Genomic DNA, 10,736 nt, shown 5'->3' with positions numbered 1-10,736 from the left:
TTTTCCATTCAACGAGCCCTACGAAATCAATGGCCCAGAGGGATCCAGGTGATCCCATAATGGGCAAACCGGATCCTCAATTCCCAAAATGAGACGGCAACAAAGCTGCCTTGTTAGAAAAATTAACACAGAAATGCAGCATTGGTACTGGTCTTTATTATCAGGTAATTTACACTAGCTAATCAGCGCAAAGGCACTACCAACATAGGATGAAAGCAATTTCAACTGTTCTAACAAAATGTCCTTCTGCAGGATCCATAACCTAAGACCACATTGGTTACGACAAAAATAAAAACGAAAAGAAGAACCTCCGCTATAACTGGATGCCAGATGTCACGATTAAATACCGTTATTCTGATTGCAGCAAAGGTGAATGATAAGGAGAGGCAAAAATAGACGCCCCAATAAATACAGCCCAGAGATGAGATTCCAGTCAAACACTGCAGAATGTTCACCATTTATACAAAAAATTCGACTGATGTTCAAAATGGGATTTACCATTTCTACAACAGCGAGGAGAAAGACTAAATGAAGGTATTCCTACAAAGCAAGAGACCACCCGAACTAATATGGTTTCGTTCCCTCCATCTCTCAAACAAAAGATCTTCCTCTCGTTTAAGATTAAGATACCTGTCCATGTCAAATTCTGACCTCTGATGACTTTCGACTTCTTTGAGTATGCTTCCGGTACCTACTCTGGTACTCGATGAAGCGCTGTCAATTCCTGGGCTCCAACTCCCGGTGGAATGACCACTTGGATCTTGTGCTGAAACCAATTCCTGTACATTTTCAAGCACATGCAGAAATTAGAAGGAAGCAAAATTAGGAACATAAAACAAGAAATTTTGTGGGTGGTGAAGACGTAAATTGCTATGGGATCTTATGGTAAAAAAGAATATGGATTCATCAAATTCAAAACACTGCATTAATGATAGACAGGAATAAAGAAAAAGGACGTGTATAGCCAACCCGCCTTTGATTTGGACACAAGGCTTGGTTGGTTTTAGAGTTGGTTCAGTTAAGAGAAGGTAAGAAACAGCTGTTAGCAATTGCCTGTGCTTTTTTTGAGAACTGGACCGTACTCAAAGTCAACACCATGCAGCTTAAAAAGTCAATTAATAGTGCAACTAAATTGGACCTACTTTATGATTGCCAAAGGCCCAAAACATGAAATTTCAAATGATTTTTGTGTTGCAGCAGCTGATACAATAGTGAATGGAAAATAATTTGCTACACATTATAAGCACTCCTGAGTCTTGACCAAACTTTCACTCTTTAAACCTTTTTCTTTCTATCCATTTATTTGACAAAATATGTCCTATACTTTTGTGCTGGTTAAGATTGTTAATACCTAAAGTCTGAGGTCAGCACGCTACATGTGTACACAATTATTATTGTCGTTGAACTGCAAAGCAGTGATCCCATTTTATTCACGGGTTGGTGGACAGTTTGGTTTGAATATATTTGCCATAACAAGAAGCCTTTAAGCAATATATATTAGACATAAAGGATTGTGACCATATCCTCGTCTCATAGCTTTACAGAAATTCCACATACAAATAATTTTGCCAACACAATATCCAAAAATGCCAATTAATCAGTAAATGATATTGTTTCCCTTATAAGATGCATTCTACTAAGATGAGAGAGAGTGCTTCTCTTCCTTTCAATGTCCTCTATGGTATCAACTTTGCCCATTAAAATCTCAGTAACCAGCCCTGCTGATGTCATTCTATTATAGTATCATAGGGTACAAACGTATGTAACATGCACTAAGGAATGAATGTCGGGTACAGGTACACATCTACGCAACGGATTCGTCTAATACTCTAATTCCCAAACGAAATATTTATTTCTTAAGGGGTGGCATTTTATTTTCCAGGGTCTAATGGGTTATGGGGCTATAAAGTGAAATGGATAATCTCAGATTCCTAATTTCCTATGAGACAATCACTAACCACGTGTAAGACACTGATACTTGCACAAATGAGAATGAGTTTTTTCAAGCCAATAAAGCATTCAACTTATAAGTCACTCAATGTACACTATATGCAAATATATTCCCAGTTCATGGTCAGCAATATGTAGGCAGGTAGCTAAACTATAAAAGCAAAGCACGCATGTCACAGTGTGGAGATTACCTGAGCTGCATCCCACACTATGCTTTTCGGAGTCACAGGTAGCACTCTGTTTTCCTTGGATGGACTAGTCTCCCATTGCAACCACGGCAGATTAACACCATCCATTTCATCAGGACGAGAATTAGATCCTGCTGGGCTTCGAAATGTTTCTGTTTCCCCAGTCTGGAAGACTGCATCCCTAGTCTTTGTTACTCCTAAAGTAGAACTTGTATCACTCCTTTCTCCATCAAAAGAAGAAAAATCTGTGTCTTCAACATTTGAAATGAAGTCCTCGAAATATATCTCTGCCTCTTCACTCAAACGCTTAGACAACCTATTTCTGTCATTACTCCTCTGAAAATTTGCAGAGGCATTTTAAGTAAGCTACAAATGATTGGTATTCTTAAATAAGATTAAAAACTCAGATCCTGCAAGTTAAACACAACTGGCAATTGAGAACCGTACTTTTCGAGGTCGTGATGGTTTTTCTGCAATGGCGGAGCTCTTTGGACCAGGAAGCAATCCTCTCACAATCTTAGGGAGCTCCCTACCATGTTGTTTCTCCAATACTATCTCTGCTACCAGGTCTTGATTACGCTTCTCTGACTGGAAATGAAGTAACACAATATTTGCGACTTCAAGTCTTTCTTTTTTTTAATCAGCAAAACTTCAAGTCTTGGAAAAAACAACAAACAACTTTTACATTTTATCTTCAGAAGTTGCTCATTGGTCGGTAGCTTTCCATATACTAAGAAATCAATTTAACATATATAACGAACCAACTCTCATTCCACTATGTTCTCTCCTAAATCATTTGTCCTTTAAGGCATATCAAGTACAAAATAAGATTTCCCATCGACAAAGATTGTCGTAAGAACCTGACCTCGTGGGGTGACACTCTTTTAGAAAAGATAGCAATTGGCTATACAATACCTGTTCTTGTTTTGTTGTGTAACTTTTTCTAACTTTAGAAGCAGCTTGACGATCATTGGAGTTGTCCGACTGCAAAAAGCTCTCACTTTCTAGAGTAGAGGTTGTTCTCACCCTAACCTGTTAATTTGAAAAGTAACCCAACTTTGTTTCAGCAAATAGCATACACTAAGGATGCAAATGTTAGGAGAGGTAAACAAAATCCAGAATTATAAATTGCAACAGACATGCTCAAGTTCCATTTTGATTTCATCAACAGCGTATCTAAGTTCCTTCCGCATTGCTTCATACAGCCCACCGTTCACATCATCCCCAGTAGGATGTTCCCCCTGAAAGGTGGCAAAAGATAACAGAATGGAGACATCAAAAGAAATATTACTGAGAAACTTCCCCTTGAGTAATTATCCATCAGTTTGGAAACCAACCAACCTTTTTCTGTGCATAAACTGCCCGAATTGTCTTCTCAATCGTATTTTTACCAGAGCAAGTTTCCTTAGCTTCATCATCAGTTAGTGCAGAAGACTGGCTCTGATAAATCCAGAAGCATCATGTTAAAGTCAATTCAGTTCCCAAAGAAAGCCTGATTTGGGTGCTGTTTGTGTTTTTAGTGAACATTAATAATGAGTAACCAATGAATGTATCATGAAGGTCACAAGTCTGTTTACTCAATCACCAACTTTCTCCATCAGTCAAATTTTGTTTGATATTTCAAAAATTCTCCTCTATTGAATAACTCTTACGAACAGAAGTCACATGCAAGTAACAAGTCAGTTGAGTGACAACAGATGGAAAACTCTTACAGAGTAGCCATTCTTTGATAGATCTTTCTGGCTGAGGGACCTTCCTAACCGTCGATGACTCAAAGCTGTGGGCTTCTGTAATGAGGGCATCTGGCTATTTCCACCAGTTATACTCTTCGCACTTCCATGATTGATAGAGTTCCGAGGATGATCTATATCACTCTGTTATCAATACATGATTTAGACAAACAAACCAGGCAAGTAAGAAACAATCTTAGTCATTTTAGCTTCAGAAAAGGATGAAATAAGATTATATCAGTTCGCGATAAACGATTAGAAGGGCAGGTTTTCTACAGTGAAATAAAACTTCTGAGATAAAGCTCTACCCAGAATGTTTGCAGCTAATTTGTGAGGCTACTGAGAGCAAAATAAAAGACTTGAAGGCTTTGTCAGTCAAAAGTGATAGGATAATAGTTTTAAGCAATCCTTCTATAAGTCACATGCCTACATAACAGGTGGACAACATAAAACATACGTGCATAGTTGTTAGAATCATACCATTCACGATTCAATGGGTCATCGCCACTACGAATAGGATGCATGTTAACTCATCCATACCCTCTTAACGAATTACTAGAATAGTATCATTCCTTTTTCACTTCACAGGTGTCGCATGACTTTCGAGGGCCCCTAAGAAGGCAACGATAACTAAAAGGTTTCACAATTGTCTCCAACTTGCATAACCAAGCCCTGGTAAGATTAATAGTACTTGGTGCTTGTGCTGAAGCTGCAGGCTCTGTTTGGTGAGGTATGAAAACTTGTTTATTCTTACATTTGAGTTAGTCAAGTTCACAACAATGGCGCCAAGCTGAGCAAAAAAAACCAATGGCGCCAAACATTTCTTTTGAATTGGTGACAACCAACTAAACTCAAAATTGTTGTTTATGTTCGTTGTTGAATGAAAAATTCCCTCAAAAGTAGCGTGTCAAACAATGTACCATTTCCTCCCATACGATTATATTCCATAAATCAAGTAACACACTTGTTAACAACATAATAAACACACTACCCGATTTGCACCAGGAGTTGTGTTCATGCAATCAAATGCATCTACGTGCAGTCATGCACTAAAGTTCGTGTAACTACATAAACAATGCTCCTAATCCCAACCTATTTGGATGAATTTAGATAGCAATAACAAAATGAAAAGGTACATTACGAAGTGCATTTCATCATATTACTCTCCTACAAAATTTTGGAGCTAAGATCTCAATGCCAAACAAAAAAAGCAAACCTTGATGCAAAATTTAAAATAAGTAGAGACAAGTCATATATACAAACCGAAAGCAAGGAGGGCTACAAACTGAACCGAGTTGTTCGTGAGCAGCTCGGCACGGCTGCAGTACGGACGGACATGGGGGCACGCGGGGGCACGTGCCCCCACTCGAACTAAAAATATTTTTTTAAGAATATTTATGTATAAATTAGCATAATTATGAAAGTATGCTAATTTATAAACATACACACTTGTATATATCCCGAAAATACACATATAGAATTAGTTTTATGCCTTAATTTCATCATATGATGCATTTATACTTGTTACTTTACGAGCTGTTTGTCTATTTGGAGCTATTCTTTCTTGATTCTCTTTGTTTTTAACCGTCTCGGAGAAATATTTTAAAATAAAGACATTAACAAAACTAACTCGATCATTCTAAAATTTGCTAATGTTCATTTAAAACATACTTAAAAAATTTTGTCTAAGATTTTGTGCTCATTTTTACCTAATTTAACTTAAAGTACACTTTATAAACTTTTGTAATTAGTATTGCATGCTATAATTTTTAACGATCATACTATGGTTAACTAAAAAAATAAACTTCCGTCATTATAATTAACAGGTGCCCCCACTAGGATACATTCCTAAATCCGTCCCTGCACGGCTGGTTAGTAAAAGAGTTGAGCTCAAGAATTTTTTAAGCTCGTTTACTAAAACGAACCAAGCTCAAATACCTCGATACTAAGTGAGCCAAGCTTAAGCTCGTTTATTTGGGCTCAAGGTTGAGCTAGGCTAATTTCTAACAAGCCGAACTCGAACACTTTAAATTGGGCTCAAGGTCGAGTAGGCTAATTTCGAACGACCCGAACTCAAACACTTTAAAGCTCAGCTCGGCTGCATCCCTAATTTTAAGCTCAATAGAGGAAAAAGATTCATGTAGCTGACCCCAAGTGATTGGAACATAAGGCCTGGTTTGGTTTGGGTTGGGTTGGGGCTACAACTGAACCAATCTATTCACGAGCAGCTCGTTAGGAAAAGAGTCGAGCTCGAGAGAATTAAGCTAGTTTAATAAATGAGCCGAGCTCCAATTACACATAACACGGCTCGTTTATAAAAGCTCGGAGGCTTGGCTCGTTTATTGAGGTTCGTTTAGTGAAATGAACCAAGCTCAAACACCTCGAATTCCTTGATACCAAGCGAGCCAAGCTTGAGCTCGATTATTTGTTCTCAAGGTCAAGCTAGGCAAGTTTTGAACGAACCGAACTCGAACACGGGGAGAAATTTTTTGAGAGAAGAACCAAACAAGGTCTTCAAAGCTCGGCTCGGCTTGTTTCGCTTGCATCCCTAATTTTAACCAAGTGACCAAAATGTACTACCTCAGAATCGCTAATCTGGCACCGAACCACCGACACGGACCTCCTCCTCCTCGAACTAGCATCCGAACCAATCCTTCCACCACCACCCCCCAAACTCCCACTCTTCCCACCACCACCTCCCGACCTCTGTCTCGACACCGACCTCCCCCGCCTCTCTGACGACTCAGTCGGAGCGGCCACACGACTACCAACGCCAGCACCCCGCCGAGACGACGACCGTCCCCTCTCGCTCTCTCTCTCATCCTTGAGAGAGAAGAACTCGATCGCCAGATCATCCAGGCTTATGTCGCCAAACCCCGAGCCTCTCACCTTGTTAACGAACTTTCCCTTCGACTCCGTCGACGCCGGAGTCTCGCCGGGGTCCGAATCCGGCTCCGGCCCCAGTACTCTCCGGGAGAACCGGCTGAGGCTCCTCGACCGGCGGTGAGCCTTGGTGGCAGAGGAAGCTGAGGAGCCGGAGACGTCGGTGGCCGGTGCGGCCCCGATTGGTGTCCGACTCGTGGTTGATTTGAACGCCGACGTGGCCATCGCGATGTGTGAGTGTCGTACAGGTAGATACAGATTAGGGTTTGAAGTTTGTCATTGCTTCAGAGAGAGAGAGAGAGGGGGGGGTCACGGAGAAGAGGTGAGTGAAGTTGGAAGGAAAGAGACGAGAGTTGAATGCTACAGTTGGAGAAGGTTTGGCGGAGTGATCGAAAGTTTTTGGTGGAGTTTTTTGAAAACGAAAATTTGAAGGGGGGGGGACGGGACGGATAAACCCTGGTTCGATTAGGAAATTTCCTTATTACCATTGACTGACGAATTTCGTTATTACCATTGACTGACTGCTTATGACGACTTCTTTGTATTTTCGAAAAGTCTACACCCACTCCACTTTTTTTTACCGCTTTTCTCACCGCACTCAATTTTATCGTCTAAAAGTGTTTTTGACAGTTTGGATTTTTAAATGTCTTTTAAAATCTAGACAATTGATTGCTGAGACGAAGGGTGAGATTGACAGAACAATGAAATCGCCACTTTTTTTTTGTATTGACGGGACTGAATATTTTCGGTTCAAATTTTGAACTGGTTTCAACGGACAATATATAGGGATCCCTTCCAGATTCGGGTTGACAAGCGAACTCAATAATGTGAATTGTGTGATTAGGTCAAAAAAATTCAAAACATTTTTGTAAGTATAATACTGTATGAATCAATTTATATATCAATTAAATAGAAGCATAATGAGTTTTTCTTTTATAAAATCTTGGGTCATTAAAAATACTCAGTTCGTTAATTGAGGTCCGGCAATTGCCTAGGTGAGTTGGTATGTGAAATTACCCTCTTGCCCTCCTTCAAAGAATTCAAACACCTCAAACATCAAAAAAGGAGCTGAGTTGAGCTTAAGCTAGGCCCTAGGATTCCTGCTCGAAGAACTTACTAAATTTTGAACAAGCTAAGCTTGAAGCCTTGAACACTTCAAAGTTAGAGTTGGCTTGGCTTGATTAGTTTGCAACCCTACTTGTTTGAGAAGTCGAGTAATTCGGGAAGGCCACATGGAAGCATCGTATTGTCTCCCCTCTTCTTCTTTTTTTTTTTTTTTTGAAATAGCATTGTCTGATTCCACAAAAAAAAGAAAGAAATGGCTGGCATTGACATGTGTAAAAATGGGCTTTGATTAGCATATCACACAGAGATTAAAAAAAAAACATTTTTGTAATTCAAAATTGGCATAACTATGCATTGACCATTTTTGTAATGCATGAATGATTTAATTAAAAATTTAGTCGATAATATCTACCACGTTCGGTCTTATTTTAAGGGCCGGCACACAGTTTTAAAATCCTAGGTGAATTTCCGATGTGAGGTGGTCTATGCGTTTTTTTTCTGACAGAATTCAATATCAATAAAGTATAAAAAAAAAAATACAAATAGATAATGCAGAAAACGAGATCACAGGTTAGAAATTCGTTTACAAATTACGAAACTGGCATAAGTAAGAACTCGAAAACCATAGGCCACTGCAGGAGGGGATGATCATGATACTATTAGTTATGGAATTCTCCCACTCTATTTTCTAATCTCCTCTTGTGAGATGGTAAATGGAGGAGTTGTTCGTTGAGAAGTAGCCAAGACCGAGTTTTTGTTTCATTCGGAGATATCTAACAAGAGAGTTTTTTTTTTACTCTTTTTACGCCACTAGTAAATAGCACGTGCTTTGCACGTGACGTTCATCCCATTAAATGGTTTTCTACTTTGGAAAAATCCTAATTTAGTGCCTACAAGATTTTTGAATTAGATCAATAGAAGCAAGTGGTGACTGGTTTCATCCAATATTTTGTTTGATAGACAACAAAATTTTATTAGAACTTGACCAAGGGTACATCGAGAGGAGACCAAATATGGACCACAGCGGATGAGATACCACAATAGGCCTATAAAAGAAAGAGAAGAAAGAAGAAGAGACTTCATTCAATAGAAATTGAATGAGCCTAAGAACAATGATGCCCACATCTCCGCTACTCAACCTTAAGAGAAAGGCGAGACCAGCTGTAAAATTCTAACTTAGAAGTAACTTCAAACATTTAAGATATCCAGCTTTATAGCTTCTCCACTTCATAACAGACGAAGCATCCAACGGCATGAGAAGAAACAACATAGCAAATTAGATCCAATAGCAGTCAGAGCATCATCAGATGAAATAGAGATACCAGCACAGAAATTCCAGAGAATCAGTATCCTTCACAGCAAGATATAGCTCAATCCTTAGTTTAAGATCACAAGTAAACAGTTGCACAGAATTCCTTTTAATTCATGATAGTCCCAACAGATATATTTCCAGCAGATACATTGGTTTCATCCAATGTTATAGACAAGAAGAGTATTGATGAAGGGTACATTGTCTACTTGAATGATTCCCAAACCAGCACATCAAAACCATATAAGTAGCGGGACAACATTTTATACAAGAGTATTCAAGTTCATATTGAATGCAACAAAACCCATGAATGTGCCAATTGCACTCAGCAAGTTATTGTAAGAGCAGTAATCATCCAGGCATAAAGCAACTTCAAAATCCAATGGAAGAAAAAAAAGCCTTTCTTCCTTCCATTGCTTAGATTTACAGGCACCTAAAGATGTCAACAAGAACTTCGCTGTGAGCATCAAGAATGCCAAAGCTTCTCTCCTACAAAAGATATATCAAGAACCACAGAACCCAATGAGTATACAACACTGGCCTTCCATTTTTACCTGCGTCCCGATTTAGGTTACTCGAAGCATTTTTTTTCCTCCAAAAAGAGTAAAGGAACCTCCATTTTCTTATCTCGAATTTGTGGGGTCAAATTGGTATGCCTTCAAATTCTAACCACATTGCATTTTTTTCCCTCCACATTGCATTTGAATAGTCTTCAAAACATAGTGCAAAACAAATTGAAGCAATTGTTCATCATGCAACACAAAGGAAAAAAATGAAACATAATATATCCAGAGAATTGAGTGTCATTCCAATACTTTTAAGTAATTGGATCTTGCACCGATACCAAAGCAAAAAGATCACAATGAATAATCATGTAAGAGGAACTCGTTAAACCGACGAGAATTATTCATCAATGGATGGAGATGAGGAACCAAAAAATGAACACTGCTATTGGCTGCTATTAATTGCGGAAAATATCATTACTGCTGCAGTTCCGATCCTCACGTGGACACTGCTGTGTATTACATTGCATTTTCCTTTTACTAAACAACACAAATGAATATGCAAAGTAGCATAGAAGAGTACAGGAGAAAGAAAAAGGCATGAAATGAATAAACATATTTAGAGTTTTGAGATCTAGTAATAGTTAGCTCAAAATCTTACGGGAAAAGAGAAGTACTAATAAGCCATTGCAAAGAAAACTGAATCATGCATAGCCCTATTTGAACAATATATTCGTACCTCTTCCAACAAACAAAAGCCCGATTGATGAGGCTTTGCCAGTAAACCAATAAAGCTTCAAAGAATTAAATTAGGAACCAATCAGAACTAACTATAAGAAGAAATTCGAAGTAGAACCAATAAGCCAATGTGCTTGTTTAGATTAGCTAACTATCTTCCACCAATTTGATTCCTATGCAGCGACCAAAAGTTCTGAACCACATAATTAGAGATGCTTCCGAAAATCCTACCCGAGAATCAAGAAAATAAAATGCGAAACTTGCAACGATAAAAAATTCTTCGGTTTTGAAATTTCATTGGTTTGATCAAAGGAAATAGCCTGGATTGATAACTTACACAGTAGTTTCAAGTATATATTGACGCACCCTC

At 38.6% G+C, this 10,736-nt stretch overlaps 1 protein-coding gene across 1 annotated transcript; it reads right to left on the bottom strand.

Annotated features, from left to right (window-relative positions):
• Positions 1-333: 333 nt before the first annotated feature.
• LOC131311562 (uncharacterized) lies at positions 334-7,221 on the bottom strand. The gene is made up of 8 exons (XM_058339056.1): positions 6,449-7,221; positions 3,851-4,012; positions 3,480-3,578; positions 3,278-3,379; positions 3,054-3,170; positions 2,586-2,726; positions 2,142-2,474; positions 334-779 (listed from the first exon to the last, which is right to left on the bottom strand). Exons 1-8 carry the CDS (start codon positions 6,974-6,976, stop codon positions 525-527), a joined length of 1,737 nt encoding a protein of 578 aa, XP_058195039.1. The 5' UTR covers positions 6,977-7,221; the 3' UTR covers positions 334-524.
• Between the last annotated feature and the right edge of the window lie 3,515 nt (positions 7,222-10,736).

This window comes from Rhododendron vialii, chromosome 12a (assembly GCF_030253575.1).
Source record: "Rhododendron vialii isolate Sample 1 chromosome 12a, ASM3025357v1".
Lineage (NCBI taxonomy): Eukaryota > Viridiplantae > Streptophyta > Magnoliopsida > Ericales > Ericaceae > Rhododendron > Rhododendron vialii.
Note: the sequence above shows the minus strand (reverse complement) of the source record. Positions and strands in the feature narration are given on the sequence as shown.

Coding starts and splice junctions, on each gene's coding strand:
- LOC131311562 (XM_058339056.1), bottom strand. CDS start 6,976: ATGGCCACGTCGGCGTTCAAATCAACCACGAGTCGGACACCAATCGGG. Junction 3,171..3,277: donor TCAAAATGGAACTTGAGCAT/GTCTGTTGCAAT, acceptor TCAAATTAACAG/GTTAGGGTGAGAACAACCTC. Junction 2,475..2,585: donor AACCATCACGACCTCGAAAA/GTACGGTTCTCA, acceptor GCAAATTTTCAG/AGGAGTAATGACAGAAATAG.